The 23,345-nt window shown below is 40.6% G+C and overlaps 1 protein-coding gene across 1 annotated transcript; it reads right to left on the minus strand.

Moving 5' to 3' along the window:
* Window positions 1–652: 652 nt before the first annotated feature.
* On the minus strand, window positions 653–22,951 carry fbxw11a (F-box and WD repeat domain containing 11a). The gene is made up of 13 exons (XM_086085430.1): window positions 22,801–22,951; window positions 14,235–14,303; window positions 12,445–12,664; window positions 11,075–11,261; window positions 9,556–9,646; window positions 9,026–9,163; window positions 7,595–7,713; window positions 6,122–6,371; window positions 5,747–5,865; window positions 4,301–4,411; window positions 4,139–4,217; window positions 2,751–2,915; window positions 653–1,831 (listed from the first exon to the last, which is right to left on the minus strand). The coding sequence occupies exons 1-12, from the start codon at window positions 22,837–22,839 to the stop codon at window positions 2,754–2,756; spliced, it is 1,584 nt and encodes a 527-aa protein (XP_085941556.1). The 5' UTR covers window positions 22,840–22,951; the 3' UTR covers window positions 653–1,831; window positions 2,751–2,753.
* Between the last annotated feature and the right edge of the window lie 394 nt (window positions 22,952–23,345).

The raw sequence follows: 23,345 nt of genomic DNA on the forward strand, positions 1-23,345 counted from the left end.
AAAGCGCCGTAAAAAAAAGAAAAAAATCCTTACAATCGTCCTCAGACACTAATTCCAATACAATTTTCCTATTTAACTTTTAACCAAGTACTTTGGCGTTTAGCAGAGTTTCAAAGTATGTAATAGATTTAGAAACGCACACATCAGATTGTACAAGCATTGACTGCAGAATAGATAAAAAATAAAATGAAATTTTGTGGCAATGTTTCCGCATGCTCTGATATATTTCCATTTATCCTGTCAGGAACACTACTGAATATTGTTGTAGGTTTTCAATGACAGTAGACGTTTGGCTAATGTGTAAAATTTGTCACACAACCTAACCAGCACGTTTACAAGCACATTTCCCAGGTATCGTTTTACTCTAATTCTACCCTAGAGTTCTTTAGATTGTTCAGCACTTACTCGATCAGCAGAGCCACTGCTTTCCTGCTTAATTTTAGGTTAAGTGCATGACTTCAATGTCCCATTTTCACTTCAGTTTCAGCATACAAGTTGGAAAATCTGTAAGATGAAAAACTTATCCATCTTTTCTCAGCTAGAAAAGAAATTTTATTTACTTCTGTATGTGCAAATGGGGATGAGCCAAAGGTCAAATCTGCCCACACTTTCCCACACAAACACACAACATAACAATAGACACTCATCCGCGTTACAGTTGGCTCAACACTCACTGTCAAGTACTTTATTCACAATAAGGTCATTTTCTTCTTTAAAAAATCATTTTAATATACAACACAATTTTTAACAAGACAAGTCTGTTTACAACTAAATTTGAATGAATTCCAGCTTCTCTCGTAACCAAAGCAAGCTCAAACATGGAGTGAGAGGAACAGACGAACAAACGAACGAACGATGTGAGGTTAGAAGAAAAAAACGATGAAAGACAGCAAAAAGGGTAGAGGACTAGTATGAATGAAAACATACTGAAATAAAATTAGAAAATAACATTTATAAAAAAAACTGTAAGAAAATAAAGAGTTAAAGAGAGAAAAAAATAGCTGAGGTATGCCAGGGACGCTGTATCCACGGCAACCTCACATGCATGTCTGACGCCTTTGCTCTGTTCTGCCAAGTCCACATACGTATGCGCACACACTCACGTGTATGTGTGCCGCCATATTCCAAGCTAGTGTGCATTTCTGGAGGAATTGGATGGGTGGGAACATGAAGCAGGAAGGGATGGTAAATGTTGAGAGAGTAACGGTGAGGAGGGTGTGAGAGGGGAGTGCGCGCGCACGCACGCACACACCTCACCCTCATGCACTCCCCCTCCATCTTTCCCATCCTTCCCTCCTTTTCCTGGAGCTGAGTAAAGAGTCTCTTTCTCCTGCGTCACAGCTCCGGCCATCCTCTGTCCAGCTGTGCCACTCTGTGTGCATTTGCATGTATGTATATGTATTATATAAATAGAACTATAAGCAATTCCTTATCTGTAGAGCCTCTTTTGGCAGGGTGTGGAAACTGAGGAGCAGAAGCTTCGTAAATTTTGGAGGCGGGGGGGGGGGGGTGGACTTGTGACTTATATAACGTCTGTTAATACTGTCATTAGTTTACAAAAGATAAATTAGTAGAAGGTGAACTTCCTGGAGAAAGTGGCGTTGGTTCTATTGCCGGGCATCTTCAGCGTTGGTAGAAAATGGGCACACGTTTAGAGGTCCGTTCAGAGTTGGGCAGAACGAACGGGAAGGAGGTGCGAGCAGGCTTAGGAGGTGGACAGAGAGATGACCAAGAGGAAGGAGAAGAGATGGGCTCCGTTCCATGAATGACGCACCCATCAGCTGAATCAGCTCTGGGCTCCAACAAGACAGGGTGCGGTGGATGGAGCCACCTGCGGGAAAAAAAAACACAGTTATGGTCTGCTGAGCGGGCATAAACACCTGCTGAAAATGATTCCACACACGACGTGTCTGAAGGGCCCACATCAGCAAGATGTGCAGCCGCAATTTCTGTTTTTACAGGCAGTGAAACAAGGAGATATTTCTGAAATTTGCTTCTTTTTTTTAATCTACCTTCAAATTGTCAGTTTTTCTGCTCAGGCAATATTGCTTTGGCACATAGTTACTATTTCAAGTGCATAGACAAAAGGTAGTCCTTTGCCACCATCTTGTGGCATCTATAGGCAATTAAAGTTATTGTACAAACACTGCGGAAAAAGGACCTAGACTACTTCCTGTTCAGTAGCTTAGCAACCAGTGTCAAATCTGGACACACTTGCTTCAAGATACACTCCACACAAATCAACAGAATTTTAAACAATAGAGTAAGGAGTTATTACGCAAATCATTATAAATGGACGCATGTGACGACAAAGTAACCTGACATCCCCGACATATATGCCAACATTCCCTTATTGCTCTTGATTTTCTAACAGTGAGCGTAGATGGAAAAAGCTGTTCACACCCGGGAGCGCCAGATGTGTGAAGAGTGAAGCGCACACTGTGGAATCACTCATTGACGGGCACAATCGTATGGAAACATGGAACATTTGAGACACTTGAAAGGAATCAGCATTTAAGTTGGCAGTAATTGTATACTGCAAAAAAAAAAAAGGAAAAAAAATATTACTAGAAGTCGTGTGGAGCGCTCTTTCGGGCCAGAAACTTAAAGCTGTGCACACAGTGTGGAAGGATCGCCTATGCATCTTTTCACCAAATCAGCATAAAAACACATCTTGAAGACACGGACTGGAATGCAGGATTTCTTTGAGACCGGACTGAATCATTGCATTAACATGTGTGCTTGCATACCTGCTATCTAGAAATGTATGTGTAGGTGCGGGAGGGGGACCGTCCCTCTGACTGGCCGTTGGTCGAGACGTTCAAAAAGTCCCAGATCAAAATGGTGTCGTCGTGAGAACTGCTGATGATCTGGAACTCATCAAACTGCAGACGGAACACACGGCCAGAGTGCTCCTACAAATAGAGATTAGGAGTACACTTGAAAAAACAGGCACATACCAGTATCAGCACACGTAAAAATCCTCAGATATTGCATGCATCAATCACCAGCCATGTGTATGTGGAGATACTTAAAGGACATGTTTGTCAAAATGTTTCAGCAACTGCAAATTATGCTCTGCAAAATGGATGACGAACTCCTATGATAGTGACAAATGTTGCCTCCCGGGAGTTGCACAGGCAACCATGGTGTGGGGGACACTCAGGGTCACGTATTATCGGGGATGAGAGGCGGTCTCGGAATGCCCACTTCTGTGATCTCCTCATACATAACTAGCTTCAAACATCTACCTGTGGAGGTGTGCTTGCAGTTCCTTAGAAACGTACTTTGTAAGCCTGGACCTGCTGCAGGACTCAAGTAAATCAGTGCCAAAGACCATAATGCACAGTATTTAAAGGATGCGAGAGGGACCGCTTTGATTGCTGATCAAAAACGTCAACTGTTGTCATGCCCACAACAGCGGAAAACACAAATTTTAAAATGTGCCATTTTTGTCCCAACTTTTGCTTTCCCGATCAAGGACGTCAATCACCCGACTATTTTATGTGTTATAAGGTTGTTATTTTAAGAAAATCCTTACTATATATGTCAGGTGTGCTTAGGCTACATTTACACTGCAGGTCTTGATGCTCAATTCCGATTTTTTGGTGAAGTGTTCACACACCTATTAATTGCAACCTCGGTCTGTCTACTGAGTAAATGTTATGCATCCGCAAAGTGACCCTCATGCGCAGAAGAATGTACGTTTTCACTCACAAAGCTGTGTTTGCAGAATACGTATAGTCCAGCGTGTCAGGGCCACAGACTTTTATAAGTCCGTCGTGAGGGGTTCATATTTTTACCATCTCATATCTACAGAGGAATGATGCGGGAGGTGGTAGAAATAATATTTTGTGAAAATGATGCAAGCCTGTTCGAGCTCCCTCATCCCACTTAAATGTGTAGGCCACTTTATGGCTGGTGAGTGTAAACGAATCGTAACACACAAACTAGTTGTCATCATCCAGTCAGAATATTTACTCCAAAATCAGCCGCTTCTTTTGTCTAGCAACACAATCGACTGTCAGTGGGTTGGACATCATGTTCCCAGGAAGGTTGCAGACATTATAAAAGTCTTTAACAGAAACTGAACAGCATAGATTATTATATACAAGCGTCAGACGTGTTGAACACTCACCACTAGAGTGCGCAGGCATAGTGTGCTTGCAGGTGCTCGTGGGTCCAAGGCTGCTTGCAAGTCCCACACTTTGATTTTACTGCAGAGAGAAACATCCCACAACATCAGACATTAGTGGGGTCGACATAAGAAAGCAGAGTGCTTGTTGAAATGGAGTCTTACCCATCATAAGCGCCACTGACGATTCTCTTGTTATCAAAGCGGATGCAACGCACCAGTTCTTCATGACCCTCCAGCACTCGTAAACATGCCCCACACTCAATGTCCCATAACCTGCAAAAGGAATAATACACTTTTAAATGAAAAAACTACCATATTTTTAAAGTGGAGTCGGTTTTGCCGGCTGCTGACATTTATATTCTCTTACAGAAAAATTCCCCCGAAAAAAATAATTTATGTTTTTGGACTGAACCACATATGTAATCAGCGTGAAAGACTTATTGCGAGTTGGGATGACCCCGGGGAACTATTACAAACTTCAAATTACAATATTTTGAATGACTTTTGCTAAAACGCCAATACGCTAACCAGTTTGTATATGTTTACATATTACATAAAATGAGAGTACGGAAAATAAAAGCAGATCAACTGAGATTTATGACTGTACTCTGTGCGCTTCTCAAGGAAGGAACAAATCCATGAAGTGATTCATTTTAGTATGTAGTAGTTCGTCTGAACATTACTCGAGCCACAGCTTTCTGTCAAAACATTCTTCTTTTTTTTTCAATCTCTGTGTTGCCCGGTGGTTGGGGAACCCTGCTCTAGGGTGTGGGTTGTGCACAGAATATGCGCAAAAAGAATCCTTGATCTCCACCATATTACACATTTCATGAACAACCCCACTGTAAACTACTACATTGACTGACAGCGGCTCCGTCACTTCAACAAGTCCATCAAATAGGATGCTCCGTGCAATTCGCCACCAGATTAATTAATCAGAGGAAACCTGAGCTGTATTTCCTGACTAGTGGCTTTGTGCTGCAAAAAATGTTTGGTAGAAATGTGCAGTGACACACTGGAATATTGTGTGTTTTTAATACTTTCAGTGTGCATGAGCACTTGCGCACCACTTATGTCCATCACTTTGTAAAAAAATTAAACGAGAGAGAACAAGATATGAACCAGGGATGTTACATCTTACCCTGTGTGACCAGGCTTCAATTTCACATGAATATGTAGAAGGTAATTTTGTACTTGACAAAAAGAATAGTGTTTAACGTGCAGGGATGAATGGACATGAGACTATGATGAGGGTTTTTTGTAATTGAGTTTTAATAGTTGAAGAAATACTAAACTAAAAGTCGTAAAAATCAATGAATAATCATTTTATTAATTTGCGATTTCAATCTCAATCAAAAATAATCACAATAATTAATTCTCCCATAAGGGTCCAGCCCCAAAAATATTTTCTCACTTTTCATGGTTATGACCCGGCAGGATTATATTTGTGTGTTGCACAAAACATTCCATCAACCCGTTAACTGCAAGTTACATTAACTGTCAACATATAAGCCGGGATGCGCAGGTAAAGTCACCCTCTCACCAAAGCCCACAAGCCTTTATGGAGGAAATAGACCCGTTCAGTGCAACATTATCAAATGTACGTACCTAATTGTGTTATCAGAAGAGCCGCTGACAACCAGTCGATCCCGGTACTGTAGACAGGCAATGCCCCGCTTGTGACCGTTTAGAGTGCGGACAAATTCACAGGTGCTGGTGCTCCATACCTGCACAAGTCAACAGATAAACAATAAAAAAAATATTTGCATAATGCCATTTATCTGTAAAGCAATTACAAACATGTTTTGAGTGTATTTCTGGTTTGACTTTTAATGAAAGAGTCACATCAGTCAAACTTTGACAGAAAAATTTATAGATGAAAAGGCTGTCTGCTCCAATGTTATTTGGTAAATAGCATTTATTTAACTCCTGAGGCAACAAGGCTGTAAATTAAAAATCCATACACGGTATTCAAGTCATTACCTTGATGGTGCGGTCCCCTGAGGCCGACACAATATATTTGTCGTCAAAGTCGACCACGTTGACAGCCGCCCGGTGTCCCACAAGGACTCGCCGTAAGCTAATGTCAGTTGGCGAGGCCATGTCCCACACGGCGATCGAGCGGTCCTTGGAACACGTGACCATGAGGCCGTTGGCGAAGCGTAAATGAAGCACGGCCTCGTTGTGGTGGATCAGCGTGTTCAGTACCTCACCTGTCGTCACCTCCCACACCCTGCAGAGGAAGAGAGGCCATAGTGAAATAGAAGCAAAGAAGGGAGAAAAGATGGAGATGACAGGAAGGAGGAAGGTTTCACAATGCAATTGGCCAGGAACGAATACACACATGAGGTAATGTCTTACACTGTGTACTGACACACATGCAAAGAATGCAAAACATTGCTGCATGTGAAGAACTGAGTACTACAAAAAGTCCCATTTTCCTAGGACACCAAGCGGCACGCGGGGAATTGGTAGAGGTGGGCAGCCAGAATAAAAAAAAGACAGCGTTGGGCTCACATTTACAAGACTTCAGCGTACATCGGTACCTTGACTTATGGGTGTAATTTGAACCATGACTAAGCTTGTAACTCAATTTACTCTTACAACAAATCAATTTTCATTGAAATTAATTTAAATGCCATTAATCCGTTCCAGCTCCCTCTGAAAAATGCACCATTTGTACATGTTTTGAAAAAAGAAAAATAGTACTGTACTGTAAACTAGGGCTGGGCGAAATAGCCACAAAAAAATCATTCAGGACGATTACGATTTTAATCCAATAAACCCCAAAAACATTTTTTTTTTTTATGTTTCATGCATTCAAAAATAATTCCTGTGCAAAATGTTCAGACAACAACAATGTATACTGATTCTAAATCAGTTTTAACATAAACTTAACATTCATAGTTTGTACTTAAATGCCACAATTAAGTAGTTGGTTGCATGTCTTGTAAACCACCCAATCCAGCATTCTATTCTGCCACTTGTACAAAATTACAACTCACAATAACATTTGGATGTAACAGAACATAAGAAAAACATCCTTTTAATAATGCAGAATATTTCATAATTTAGCAAATTTGATTTTTATAATGATTAATTAGATATATTATCCAGCCTTAATGTAAATTATAAAAACATACAATGCAAAGAAAGAAACTTTTTATAAAGTGTAATCAAGACGAAAGTTACACACATTGTAGTAAATACGTGTGTTGTGTGTGCCTTTAAGGGGTGTGGCTTAGAGAGTCTCATCAGGAGCTGCAGTCGAATTAGTTCAGTGATAAAATCTAGTCCGCACAAGGCCAGCCAGACTGTTGTCTCAAACTTAAGCAGTATGATACAAAAATGGCAACACACTGCAATAATTGTGACTGACAGCTTTGAACTCCCTGGATAATTACTTGTATCATCCCAACGACACAATTCGATAACGTAACAAGCTAAGTTTCATACCTAACAGTTGAGTCAGATGACCCAGTGACGATGACCCTCTCATCATACTGGAGGCACAACACTGAACCTGTGTGACCAGTCAGAATCTTCAGACACTCCAGTGACTGTTTATCCCATATCTGCAGGTAGAAATAACACACAGGAGCAAAATAAATGTGTGATTTTAGAATGAGCGCAGATTTAGGTCACGCAAAGAAAGGCCATTTGTCATTGTGATGCTCATGTTCTGTTCACGCCCCATTTCCCCACTGCTGAGGCGAGCAGGACGTGTGTACTTGGGAGAACAATTTAGAGCGTCCCTGGGTATGTGCCAGCCTCCTGCAGAACAATACGATGACAAATCCGCTTCTCTCCCACTACTGCTCTCCTGCTCTTCATCACCTTCTCTTCCTCCACAGAAGTGGGACACACAACCACATGGAGTTGTGCCCTTTTAAGCCTATAATTCACTTGTTTGCTTTCTCACCGTTTGCAGGTTTAGTCTAAAAGGTAGGAAGATGATGATTATGCAGATCAAGTACAATTAAAGGTTGCTTTCCTAAAAATGCAGATGCAGCAGAAAATAACCTCAAGTGTACTGTGACCTCGTATTTAAGAAATGTTGTAGTCAATGTACCAATTTGAGATTGGATGGTGTTGGTAAGGTATGTGTTTAAAAAAAAGGCTCTTGTCCTAAAACAACAACGATTACCTAATATAACTACCATTACAGTGAATCCCCACATATTCACAGCTCGGAATTCACAGATTTATTTTGGGAATCCTCTGCTATTCCCTGAAAGTGTTACAATACATACAATAATACTTTGGAGCCACCTGGTGGAATTATTGTGCATTGTGAGGTTAAATTCATTTGTGGGGTTTTTCAGTTGCTAATATTCGGTGTAGTCTAATTTGCCACTACAATTGGGCTGGGTATTGCCTAACATTTATTATTGTGTGTAAATACAAACATTTGTTTTATGAGTACGTTTTTCTGGTGCATACATTTGTTTGCCAGTGTGTGATTTCAGTTTGTTTGTGCTATCTTATTATTTAGGTTGGTATGTTAGCTAATACAACTGAGGACCCTCAGGTGAAGATGGTTTGCTTGTGCTGAATGTTAGAACTTTTTTTTTTATGTACAGTAACATGATTTCATGATTATGTACATGCATGGTGTTGTGTTATGTGATCCTCTCTTTTTGGGGAACATGTCAATTATTCACAGATTTTTGCTCATTGTAGGGGGTTACTGTACATTATTTGTCCATAGTGAAAGATAACCTAGACTCCTTGAAAACAATGCAACTGGTTCTCTATACTGTAATGTAGGTTTCTAATGATGGTTCTGGAATACGTGGCTGTGAATAGATTGGATGATATCAGCTAAATCAAAACCTGTATCATTAACAGCAAAGCAGTGGTAACATAAAAAGAAGTCACACAAACCTTGATGGAATTGTCCCTAAGGCCACTGATGATCTTGTCGTCATCGTACTGGAGACAATAAACCCCTTTACTATTTTCTGAGCGGCATTGGATCCTTTGCAAATTGTGTCTACCACACCGCCAGTTAGCCTCAATTGTCTGGAGGAAAAATGAAAGCAATGAGAAAGACATTTGTCAAGGCTAAGCGTGGGATGAAAACAAGTAAAACTGACAAAACAGCTCTTTTAGTTAGCGCAAGTACAAAGATATAAAGTCATGTTCTATATAAAAAACAAATCAAACCCTTGCAAAACAGAAGGGCGTGGTAACTTGGTAACTAAAAATAGGCTAATTGCCGAAAGAAGAATGAATCGGATTTATATAGCGCTTTTCTGGACGCTCAAAGACGCGTCACAATGGATACATTAGTCATGCACTCACACATTCACACTCTGTTGGCAGTTTATTCACGAAAAAAAAATAATAAGGGAGGAATTTATATCAACTGTATTGACCTTTGGGTATTGTCCTTTGCTTTTTAATTCACTTACCTCTATGTCTTGGATGATTTTGGGATATAGGGAGTGATAATACGAGTTGGGCGGGACTTCGGATGTGCGATTTTTGAACAGATATTTCTCCCTATAAAGAAAAGAATGATTAGTTTTCTAATTAATATTTTATGAGGTCCTAATAAAAATTAGGGCTGGGACGATCCACTTCTGTCATGATCCAATCCGGATCCCGATCGATACCTTGGTGGCGATCCGATACGTATTGCGATACTTGTTTTTTTAAAGTTTTATTTTTGGCCATTTTTGGAGGGGGGGCTACTTCAATATTAGTTATAAACCTTAAAATATATATTTAAAAAAAGGGATCATCCTGCCAGGATGGCCCATTTTTTACTCATAAACTCATTGTTTGTTTTTTTAATCAGGAAAGTGATATTAGCATGCATTTTCAATTTCATCGATCTCACTGAAAAAATGGGGATTTATATTTACTTGAAAAAAATCTATTAAAAGTATGTTCACATCAGAAATTCTAGTTAAACTTGTAAAATGTACTTAGAATTTCTGAGTGAATCGACCTTTACCAAGCGTTTTCCAAGTAAATATCACAACCCATTTTTTCAGTCCTGTTTTGGAAATTCAGAGGGAAAAACAAATGTGAATTGCGTTACATGTTGATCATGACACTTGGAAGTTGTAACGCAAATGTTTTGTTTTGAGCGTCGGTGCATCGATCGAGAGCATGGCGCCCCGGCGTTGGGCACCAGTCCCGCTGCGACCGTCACAGCCCGCTTCGACCTCCGTTCCACCAGGCGCAGAATGAGCGCTGGCCCAGCCCGCGGGAAATTTGCGGATGACGATGGAGAAGGCCGTTCTCCTGCGTTCAGCCCGCGTTGTGGCTGCGGCCACCTCGAAGCCTCTCACGCGGGGCACCACGCGGCTGCTGGTGGAGTACATATTCAGTATATTCAGCCCGCAGCCAGGGTCGCGGCCCCCGGGCTCGGCCGAGGGGGCCACCTTGAAACCTGGACGAGGCTGCGGCGGATCTCTTACACTGCCGACCGAATGAATGCTGAATTTAAGCACATTACTAAGAGGAGAGGAAAATAAACTGACCAGTTGCGCCGGTAGCAGCGAGTGAAGAGGGAAAGTGCAGTTTGTCTTTGGTTGTTCCCGGTCAAAGGCGAACATTATTAGCTAATAGTTGGTGGGCTTCACTCTTGTTCATCTCTTTTTTGAGTTGCCTCTAAATTTTGGTGGCGCAATGTTGCTCCCCCTCTGGGATTAGCAGATTAACATACTTGTAATGCAGCCGCGCTGCACGGGAATGTATGGTATCAATTAAGTATCGCGATACCACTTAATGGATCGATACTGCGGATTGTGTGAACAAGTATCGCGGTATATTGCCAAACAATATTTTGTCCCAGCTCTAATAAAAATAATAATAAAAAAGTTATTTAGTCTGTTTTATCAATGTGAATGACAAACAAGATAAGATTATTTAAAGTACACATAGTAAAAGAGGCTATATTACAAAAGTGCCTATTCTCACCACTGATGTCTTTCGGACAGTCCTTTCCATAGTGGGTCAGTGCGGACCATGCGCTCTATGAGCTTCTTCCACAGCATACCCTCAGAGATGACCCTCTGCCACTCTTTACACACCAGCTCTGCTGCACAAAGCGAACGTGCATCCAAGAACGACAAGATGTTTTCTGCTATGTGATCTAAGCCTTGGGCTGAAGAAGAAGAAGAAGAAGAAGAAGAAGAAGAAGAAGAGAGAGGGAATTAAATACATGACGTTGCAAAGTGAGAAGGAAATATTTGCAACTTGCAACGAGGGCTGGGAGATCTGGCTGAAAAAAACGTATCACCAAGTACTTCATATCGAGTCAATATCAGTAATTATTGATCATTTTTTTCCTTTAATATAATTTAGCTGTTCAATATGGATCCAGATTTATTTTTTTTATAGATGATTTTAGTTTAAAATGTAACATTTAACATTTAATAAGACAAACACAACTATGAAATAAACACACTGATCATCACTATAGATATTAAATAAACACTTATCTAAACAAAATGTGCAAAGTATTTTGTCAACAATTGCAATTAATGTCTCTTTACACCAGACATGCAAATCAATACACAAACCTGTCTTAACAAATTATAACAATCCGTGTGCATAGTGCAGAGTATTTTATAAACAGTCAGAATGAACTTCAGGTTGTCAGAACCAACCAGTTGTCAGGTGCCGTAATATATATAGAGCTATCAAAACAGCATATGGAAAACTACCTTTCTCAAATAAATTTTAACCAAAATAACTACACGACCCACAAAACAACAGTTGCACTGGATATCTTGAAACAGCAATGGCGGGCCAGGACTTTTTTTAAACTATGGTCCAGGACTGAGATGGGAGTGAAAATCCACTCCTGTGTCACCCTCTAATGGAAAAATAGAGGTTGGCCAATCTACTTGACAATTTAGTGGATTGAAATCTTAGCATAGAGTTTGCATGTTCTCCCTGTGCTTATGTGGATTTTCTATGGCTACTCCTCCCACATTACAAAAACATGCATGTTAAGTAATAAGTTTCTTGGGGACTTACTAGGAGTGAATGCATTAATGCAAGTGTAATTTTATTTTTGTCTATGTGTGCCCAGTGATTGACTGGCCAACAGTAAAGGGTGTACCCTCACCCAATATCACCTAGGATTGGTTCCCTAATGAGGAGAAGCTGTAAAGGAAATGGATGGATAGTGACGTTCATTGTATTCTCTGAGCAACAATAACAAAAATAATAAATAAAAATCTGACCACTCGAACGCAGCTTTTTCATTGAATCATTAACCAGTAAGCACCTCACATCTGCAGTGTATGCACTGTACAGGACAATCGTGTCGGTTCTCGTACCTGGCAGAGCTGTGATAAAGTCTCTCTGTAGCATGGGTTTGAGGTAGGAGTTTATGTGGCCATGCTGGTAGTGGCACATTCGAGAGATCAGGCGCTCAACAAACTCCACCTGGTCAGCCTCTGACCACTGGTCGAACAGGGCAATGCAGTGTTCCTTTTCTTTCTCGTAGTTCCCTTCTGACGGGCGCTTGCGGGACCCCACAACAGGACCATTACTAAGCTGTGAAGATGAAAAAGATGTTGAGTGACCAAATATATCAGTTCAGAACAGCCTACTACATATGTGAAACTATTCAATATTCAGTAACAGCCTGCATTGTAAATTTCAAAGTCATGTACACCCCATTCCCAACCAACGTCTGCAAAGAACCAATTACTGGATGGCGCTAAAGCTTAATCTAACCTTCATTATTCTGTGGAGCGTTGAGTGTGATTATTTCCCCCTCTATCGACATGGAAAATGCCAAATGCAAGCGCACCAATCGATCGGACGGCCGTATTATCGGCCCTGATTTTCTTTTTCTATTTTTTTAGGGGGGCAGGGGCAGTGTTGGTAATTGGCCGATCCCTTAAAATAAACCGATCTCTTCCACCGATCTCATCTCTCTCCTCAGAGGTCTGAAAAAGGATCCCCTTCTGCTGAGATGACTAATAGGTTTTTATTTTTATTTGAGAGATATACTTAATGTGAATCAACACATTTAAGGTGTCCTGGAACAAGAGTGTTCAACTTTGGATGTTCCATTGTACTTTTGAACACAACTACTTGGTTTAGATATGACCAAAATATAAATAAAAAATAGGGTTAAAAAAAGTACATATGAAAAAGATGGGTTGAAAAGTGTGACATGGTAAAAAGGAATATTTTCAGATTTTTACTCAGCCACACTAGTCAACTTGTGTCATTCAAAGTCTAGTGTGTTCATGCTTTAACCCATTACGGCCTAAAGCACAAACATGCCTCTAAAACCTATGGGTGACTTTTGAGTCACCGCCGAAAAGATGACGTTTTCCTGGAAATTCAACAATATAAAAAATAATTGATATCTCAGCTCCTGAAGCAGATAAAAACATAATTCCCAAAACATTTTAGAGCTTACACCTGTGGCGTTCATACAAACCTAAGTTTATTATTATAAACCCTCAATATATATATTTTTTTAAATCAACAAAAAAATGTTGCATCTACGGGTGTATAACTCCAAATATATTTAACTTACTAACAACACTGGAGCGCATTGTAATAACCTCGGGGGGTCAGGATAATTATTCGTCGTCCATTCCGTTACGAAGCCGTCAAAATTTTCAAAATCCTCATTGTCTCCAAACATATTTCTTAACAGTATGTCACTGTCAACTCGTTACACTGATTCAAATTTCTCCCGCGCCGTCGTCAATCGCGTCATTTATTTAATAAATCCCGCGAATCTGCGTCAACCATAAATGCTCGGATAAAATTCCAGGACATGCTATGAGCCCCACGTCACCCTATCATACATATTCTGATGCATTTCATCGGCTAAGAGATCAAGAATTGGTCAAAACACAACAAAATGACATATCCGCTCTTCCGGGTTTAAAGGGAGAAAAGCGCAGGAGCACTCCCGGCTTTAATGGTAGAAGCGCTACCGGCCTTAATGGGTTAAAATGGACAATTGCTAAAAGTTTGGAGGAGCAAGACAAAATTGTGACTGCTGGAGAGGTGAGTATGACTGTGACTGTGTCATGTCAATTTGGAAGCCCACAATAAATATGGATAAAGGCAACTGACAATAAGAACTGAAAGATACCTTGAGAACAGTGTTCTTCTTTGGCGACAGGTCATCCACTAGATTCTGTGACTCCATCCCCGACGTATTCTGTTTAAAAGGGGACAAAATAGATCAAATGTTCTGGTAAGTGCAATATTTTCTCGCAGCCGTCAGTTTGCTAAAAGCACTGTTTTGAGCCAGGACAGCGATGTGGTTACAGCTGGACAAAGAAATGCCACGGAAACAGCCAAGGAAGGGTAACCATCACGACTACTGAGACTTGCGTGCACATAGTATGCATCTACACACTCACGCACGCACAACAAACATTCTTTCTTGAAAAAGATGCCAGCTACAAAGGAACACAACAATAAATTAAACAATAACTTCGCGACCTTTTGGCATGTTAAAGAAGATAATAGACAGTGACTCTGGTAATTTACAATAAATACAAATAAATAAATAAACCCACCTAGAGCACAATTTGATATTGTGGTGTGTTGGGTTGTATTTATGTGATGCATTAGCAGCTTTTCATTTGAGGAGCAACTTTCTCATTTTGAGGAACACCCTGAAGCAAGGGTTTTATTGAACCAAAATACAACAATGTAACTCATAAACAAATTTTTTCTATTTTAAAATAACCTACAATTTTTACGGTCAATTATTGTCCTTCCAACACCTGCCAAAACAATCAGCTAATTGGGCCAAATGGACTATTATTTTCCCCTTAAAACGTTAAAATCGGAGAAAAACAATTTCTGACGCTGTTAAAGTACACTAAATGCACCATTTTGCTTGTGTGGCATTAGCAACTAGTAAGTGTGTAGCGTATGTTATTCTGTTGTTCCAAGGCATCCTTTAAGCTGTTTAATGACACCCCAGTTAGGGTTAACTGTAAAACCAAACAGACGACAGTAAGAATTACAGCCAATATATATTTAGAATACAAAACATGCTTTGTTTTTAAACATCGCTAGCCTAGTGCTAATGCTAAAAGCGAAGGGTGGATCCCAAATGCCCACAAGTAAGATAACACTACGCAAAGGCACAAATTCTTCCAAATGTGTGAAAAATTAGTTATTTTAATGGAATGCAATCATACCTTTCTTCTGTACTCACTGTAAGTGTGTACGCCATGGTTTTTTTAAGTTGCGCTATTATTTTACATTTTACATTTCTATTCTTACGATTTTATTTTGTCATCGACCTTTCAATTTATATTTAAAGTTGATATTTTAAGGATACAAAGAATTTCTTTTCTCAACGCAAACATCCAATGATTATGTTGTTGTTGTCTTAAACACACATTTCCATATGCCATGGCACAAAATACAACCCCAAGGTCCCAGGTTAGCCCATTAAGTCCCAAGACTTGTAAAAATTACACAAGATAAAAATGTATAGTAAAAAAAAAAAAGGTTAATGCTTAGAATGAAAATAAGTAATACAAATTAGGGATGCTCCGATCCGCTACGTGGATGGGGTATCGGCCCAGATATTGTGGACAAAATTGATCTGGTATCTGTCAAAATGGTCCCGATCCACAGAGGCTTATCTCATGGGCGCGCACACATTCACGTCTCCAATTACAAGGTAAAACGGGGAATGGTGAGGTAAATATTTCCTCTTTGCTACGTTGGCACAGCCCAATGTCTGTCAAAATTGCATTGAGGGAACATCGGAAGCCATTTGGCAGGAAGGCGGGGCCCCGCATTGCCAGCTAGTGGAAGCCGTTCTGCAGCGAGAAGCCGCCTCCTTGCCACCGGCTCGCTGCCTCGCCGCCGTCGGGCACCTTCACGAGAGAGAGCGGAGGCTGATTGGTCTCATCGCCGGCCAAGCGGGGACCTCCACCGCTCGACCAGGGCCTGCCTTGCTGCTGCCGGTTCGCGGAAGCCTTTCGGCATCGAGACGGGCCCCGCTCCGCTGGCTCGCGGAAGCAGCCCTTGCGCCGCCGTCGGGGGACCTTCGCAAGAGAGAGCGGGGACCTCCGCTCTTTCTCTAGCGAAGGTCCACCGTCGCCCAATCGGGGCCTGCCTAGCTGCTGTCGCGAGTGGCGAGCCGACAGGCTCCATGGAAGGACGGCCGTGTGGGAAGCGGCAACAGAGTTTGCCGAGTTGGGCGAGACAACAAATAATGTAATTAATTATGCCTGTTGTAATGACATTTTGTACATAAAGGTGGCATTTGGGGATTATCTATTTTATTAAACTATGATAAGCAAACAAGCATGTAGCCTATGAATATTTCTTTACGTGCAGACATGACAGACACTGTGTAGCCACATCGAACTAATTATATAAACAGAAGCGCTTGGAATCAGGCGAGCCTTGGCCACATTATGCACAGTTGAAACATTAACACTTCTTGAATGTAAGTGTACCGTCGCTTAAGTAATGATTACATTCATTCAATATACATTCAATACATGTATTGAAAATAAATAAATGTTCAAAAAATATTTGGAAGACATTAAAGAACATCTAAAAGCATTTGAGTTTTTTTTGTGGAAGTATATTGAATATTATTTGGGGGACTAGTGCAAAGCCAATTTAGTATGGATCGGATCGGTATCAGCAGATACTGAACCCAAGGTATCGGTATCGAATGGGTAATGAAAAAAGTGGATCGGAGCATCCCTAATAATAATGCAAGAGGCTTGAATTTCACATATTTACACGTACCCTAATTTGTACTTGACAAAAACAATCATGTTCAACTGTTCAAAGTGCAGCGATGAATGGGCATGACGCGACGACGACGACTCTATTAAGTAGTTGAGCAGCTTTAGTAGTTGAATAAATACTAAGTTTTGAAATCACAAATTTTTTTAATCATGATTTCAATCAATCAAATAATCGTGATTGCTATTTTTTCAGCCCAATTATGTACCCTAACCATATACAGTACAGCAGTTGTAAACAAGTAAGAATTGTTTTATTATTGACATAAATCTATACAATAACCTTGTATACTTCATGAAATTTGTTGATAAGGTCATACTATGGACTTTGTCATTCAAAGCAGAGTAAATCTTAATAGCAAACGTTTCTGCATAAGTGACACCCATTGAAAAGGAATGGGGGGATACTTTTATGCATTAAATATTTTCTTAAATAATCGGCAGCCTTAATTGGTAATCACTATTTTTTTCTGTAAAAAAATCTATATCTGCATCGGCCTCAAAAAATGCATATTGGTCGAGCCCTAGGTTTTATTTATTTAAGTCACATTTGTAAAACAGATTATACAAACTCATATGCATAACAGCAAACTGTATTTTCCTGTTTAGAAACATATTTTTTTTTTTAAATATGGACATTTAATTTGCTGATATTTTAAAAATGTTATCCTATGTTAATACTTTCTAAGCTTACGGGGCCCCTCTGCCGCACTTAATTAAGCATGCTGTAACATAAGATAATTAATTTCCTGTTTAACTATGTAGCGTGGTGAATAATACACTGACTTATTAAAGTGCTTGCAGTCTTACTGTCTGCTTTAATGCAGTTAGAGCCAGATTTCAGTGAAAAGTGCCCTCAATCACCCAAGCACTTAATGCCGGTGTATCACAATAACATTTTAATCGATGGTTAGCTTTGCAATCAGCATGTCTTCTCAGTTGAAGGTGATGATTACTGACTTAGGAGTGACCACTGCAGTGTTATAGACACACTAGTAGCCAGTCGAAGCTCGTTGCTAGTTAATTGGTGCGGCCTAAGTAGGCCCGAGCTCGCGCTGACTGTCAACTACCAGCAAGTAGGTGACGTGACCGCCTTGTTGTTGTTTACACGCATACATCAAGCCCATCGTATCTTTTTACGAGTTTCGGCGGTCCAATCCAATTCAAAATCTGTGAATCTCAGTTGCTATTCAATCCAAATGCTAATAGCCAATTTTGACTTGAAAACTGCGATGTGAAACCACTTGTTTTGAGCCATGACAGTCGTCATACATAGTATGCAGTACCTGTATATACATACATTAACTCATATTCAGAACTGTTTAATAAACGTGTACAATTGTGTCTTTTTCCAGGTTTGTTTTGTCCTTGTAATTTGAACCATGTGCAGTTTTGAAATGAAGTGTACAGGATTCAGAGGAGTATATCAGCAGATACAGTGCAGAATTTTGAGGTAACATTACTGATAAAATTGACTTTCAAAAGATACCTCCCTTTTTGACAATATTGGCAATTTCTTTAGAGACACTTTACACCTTAGTGTGAATGTCGTTAAATTAAAAATGGAAAATTACTGGATTCTCTACAGGTGACATAATTAAGTACACAACTGGTTAAATGGGGGGGGGGGGGTAAACCTAAAGGTACATTCATGAACTCAAAAAGAAGCTGAGTGCTATTCACTAGGTTGGAACCAGCCACCTCACACACCTGCATGCCACTAAACCATACACTTTGATGATTCTATGAATGAATGAGCTCTCTGATTCAATTACAATGGGAGGGGCCGCCATCAATGTTGAAGAAGCAAGGCAGAGTGATAAAACGGTGTTCAGAAATATGTCTCTGTGTGTGTGCAAAAATAAAAAACGCCTCTCTGTTGGTGTATTTCCAAAAGCAGACTAAAATGGTAAACAATAAAGCCCATCTTAGTTAAGCTGGCTAATTCATGTATCCATTTCTCAAAGAAACCCTGATTATCCCGCGGCTAGATATGTTTGAGTCGGAGAAAAAGTCAAAATCAATGTATCCATTAGGGGTTGAATGACCACAATTTTTTTCATAGTTGAGAATTGGGTGATGACTGCCGAGTCGGCATCAAATAATCAATGAGGTCATTGATATTTTTTCAGTTGTCAACTCACTGCTTTTGCCTCCAAACACAAGCTCGCTGCCTCACTTTACCGACCCCCGACTCATCAATCCAATTACAATCACATCCAATCATACTCAGATAGGTTCATAGCCTCACAGACAGTCAGGACTTATGTAACTAACACCAATTCACATATTAACAAAACCCTAAAGTCGATACTTGCTACAATATATGCTCATTTTATTCGGGTTAAGGTTAGAGTTAGGCTAACCCTACCCTAGCAATTAACCAAAAAAATCCTGATGAGTGAATACTACGCAATAATGTAATGTAATGTAGTTATATAAGTCTAGCAACAGTCCATAATGATATGTACTGTCTGTAAGACCACGAAGGTATACGGGGGAAGAAAAAAAAAATCTGGGGGAAAATAACAAACCTTGGAAAGGGAGCGCAGATGTTATATATGAGGATAACCTGCATATTTTGCAAGTGACCATGCTACCAGTCTCATTTTTTTTGTTAAATATTTCCACACGCTTGAGGCGCTGCTGCTGGTTTGCGATTTCAGCGAGGCATCTATGTTCATGCCAAAATACATGACTGACGATCAATTGGTTTCATGCTATAAACGTCATTGCGCAGTGAGTGACGTCAACACATTTATTAGTCGGTTTCCTATAGTATTATTGATTGTTTTTGTTAAATACAGTATTTTAAAGGGCAGGGCAATATGGTTGAAAAGAGTATCACTACCATGTTGTTCTTTAAAATCATAAACTGGATCACGCAGAATCCACAGCGCCTCTTCTGGTTTTATCCATGTTGTCTTACTTGCCTACTGCTTAAAAATGTGACTAATTAACAATCAATTCCACACAATCAACATAAACCTTACCAATTGATAATTATGTCAATCCCTGGTGAATATCGAGCAAAAAACAAGCAAACAAATCAGCTTGTTGCTACAGAGGCACCCGCACAAAAGAAAAAAACATCTGGTCCTAAAACCCAAGCGAAAGGGTCAAGAAGCCAAGATGGGCTTGCTGGTGTTGATGATCATGCAGAGCAGAAGAGAGTGGAGAAAAAGACAGACTAAGTTTGACCAGGCAGGCAGGCAAGCAAGCATAACAGTCTCTCAGGGATTGAAAGAAGACCCTCCCCACCTCAGCCCTATACCTCCAGACAGAAGAATGGAGGTGGCTGTTTCTTTTCACTTAAATGTGCAATAAGGGAATGGCCAATTGAGGAAGGCCTGATGCTAAATGCCTTTATCACACAGGGCAGTGGCCGTGACCAGTTGTGTTGTTCGATTATTATTGTGATCAATTAGTTTAGGATGCTGTTTTAGGCAGGGAGAGACTAGCAACACACCGAGGATGGACCTGAGAGCAGTGTGCTTCAAATGTGGAGGAAAATACAACATTAGGTAAAGAGGTTGGCAGGTGAGATGAGGGTTTACATGGATGCTTGAAAGTCATGTTGAAAGAAAAATAAAAGGAGATGACAGGGGAAGTTTGGGCTTTAGGTAGAGGAGGAGCAGCAGAATTAAGAGGAGAGAGGCAGAACCTGGTTGTGAGCCCGGGTGGAGGGGATGCTCTGCAGGCACCTGAGTGCACACAAACTCTCAGCCACCGAGGAGCAGCCCAGCCAGAGAGAGCGAGGCACAGAGCACTGTGTGAGAAAGAGAGGGAGGGAGGGAGGGAGGAGGAGACCCAAGTGGACAGGGTGAGGGAAGAAAGAGCAAGAGAGAAATAGATGTGAAGTAAAGGAAAAGAGAAAGGAGGAAGTGATGTTGAGGGATAATGGAAGGAGGAAACCGAGGAGGTGAGTGAACAGATGGATGGATCAATCAATTGACACGTGGATGCAATTGGTCAGGAGTTCATGTGGTGTAGATGTGTCAAAACGCAATAAAAATGAATGAATAAATTAATTGTGTTTAGTTGGGAATTAGGAGGTTGTGAGTGTGTGTCCATCAAAGGTGAAGGAAAGAGTAGGGAAGGAATTGGGGGGGGGAATAGTGAGGGGGGAAAACCAGTATTAGAGCTACACACACATTGCACAGTGAGCACAGGAACACACACTCATTCACACACAAAATACTGACAGATACGCACAAAAGCAGTATTAGATGTGAACTAGGTGTGTATGTATAGAAGAGCGGGGGGAGGGGGCATTGTGATTAGCCAGTCAATTATATTTATTTGAACCCTGTCAAATGTTCTGCCATGAGCTGTTACTGAATAACGTTGTGGCAAAAATCACATACTGAAAGAAAGCAAAAATAAAGCACCAAACCATGAATGAACAACACAATGGTCCGAGTCCTGCTTAATTGAAATTATGTAAATACCCAAATAATGTAAAGATGTCAAATAAATGTACCCAGGTCTGAGGTTTGAGCAGTACTTTTAAACTTAAGTGTTAGAGCAATAGCATACTAGTTCAGCATCCCTTTTGTACAGCAGTTAGACTAGTCTCCAGCAGTACTTTTAGATCAAAAGCATACGAGTTTAGCATTACTTTTGTACAGCACTTAAACTTGTCTAACATTCTAAATGTGCACATCAACATTTTCTTTTATCACTTTGTTTTAACAATTTCTGCTAGTTGGACTTTTAGCTACTCACCAACAGGGTAATAGACTCACTGTCCTTATTAATCGACATATGAGTTCGTCCAATGAGGCTGACACTTAAAGAACATTACATGTGACTTCATAGAGAATGATATTTTCGGTTATTTCTGACTGGCACCTCCATCAACAAATCAACGACTTTTTTGGTTCTCACAGTTTTAATTCCACGTAACTACACAAACCAACTAAAGTGAAACAAAGTGGACCAAGATATAGCGATGATGTAGTAACAATCAAAAAGCGGTATAATGCCTTTTGAAATCCTTCCGTTTAATCAGTACAATCGTAGCAATAGCTTTTGTTAAGCTAACGATACATTAGCCGCCTAGCTTTTGAAGATAGCCAATCGGTCTGACATAAACATTAATACACGCGCTAAATAAATAGTAGGTAAGCCACATATGTAAGAAACTGGATTTAGAATTGTGGTTTATTCGGCTATGTTTAGTAGGCTAGTCCAAACAGCTACTCCCGTCTGAACTAAATATCTATTTTGATATGGAAAGGAATGTCAAGTAGACCTAGCAAGCTAGCTACATGGCAACTTGCTGCCTCGCTAACTGTAATGCTAGATGAATGAAAAAGCAGTGCACTTCCTTCTACGCACTTTAAAAATATAAACAGCTATGCTTCACTTTAAAATCATTTTAGTAATATTCCCACAGGCCTCGGGAACTACTGAACATCCCCACATATATTTTACCGTGATGGCTTTTAACACACAACAAATATGTAAACATAAGCGTACATTTTAGTGGTTCACCGCTCCCTAGCCAGTGCTAGCTAGATGGCTAATGCCCAGACAGGGCCCAGTTGAAGTGGCGCAGCGTCACCGCAGTGAACACTACCCCGAGAAACCTCAGCTGTCTTCGGCCGACGGCTACGTGAATCCGCCGTAGACAACGCAAATTGCCAACAGTAGTCGAATCGATATGTTGTTCACAACCACCCGGCGACAACAAGTATAAATTACATACGTAATAACATGAGTCATCTATGATACAACTAAAAAATGTATCGCTTATTTCAGGCCCTCCTTTAGATTCCCGGTCCCCACTTTTCTCCTCCACCTCTCCAGACAAACCGCTTCGGTTTGTTCTTTCTTTGGAATCAGCGCGCAACGGTTCCCCCAACGACTCGGACAACACCCCGTGTGTCCGTGATGCCGCGTTGAAACGCATCTTACCATCAGATCCAACGTTTTGTCCTCCATCTCCGGCTCCATGTTGACGATCCCCCCCGAAACTCGCTCTGAAAATGGAAACCCAGCCCTGCGTCGGCGGCCCGCAAATGCAGAGACGTCATTCGCTTTGCTCAAGCCTCACAGCATTGGGTAGGACAGTGTGGAAGGGAGGTGGGAGGATGGGAACGCCCATGCGTCGAACCAAGGCGGTGATTGAACCATTTCTTCCTAACGGGGCGTGGTAGCATGAATTTAGTGGTTGGTTATTGGTTTAGCTAGCTACTAAGGCTTTCCCCGGTGACTCCCCCAAACAAAAGGGCATTTGCTCAAAATGCTGTTGCTATCCTGATGAGGAACCAGCTAAAGCAAAATCAATCATCTTCATTGCTTATTGTCAGTATTTAGGTAATTTATTGTCGTGTACGACACATGTTGACAGTGCTTGATTTCTCTTCCCTTTACGCACTTTAAGAATTAGTCAGCAACATCTTCAATCCTCTTACTATGTGGGTGATCAATATAAAAAACGTTTACATTAAATTTCAATT

The sequence above is a fragment of the Leptonotus elevatus genome, chromosome 9 (assembly GCF_054856555.1).
Source record: "Leptonotus elevatus isolate MCC_2025b chromosome 9, RoL_Lele_1.0, whole genome shotgun sequence".
Taxonomy (NCBI): Eukaryota; Metazoa; Chordata; class Actinopteri; order Syngnathiformes; family Syngnathidae; genus Leptonotus; species Leptonotus elevatus.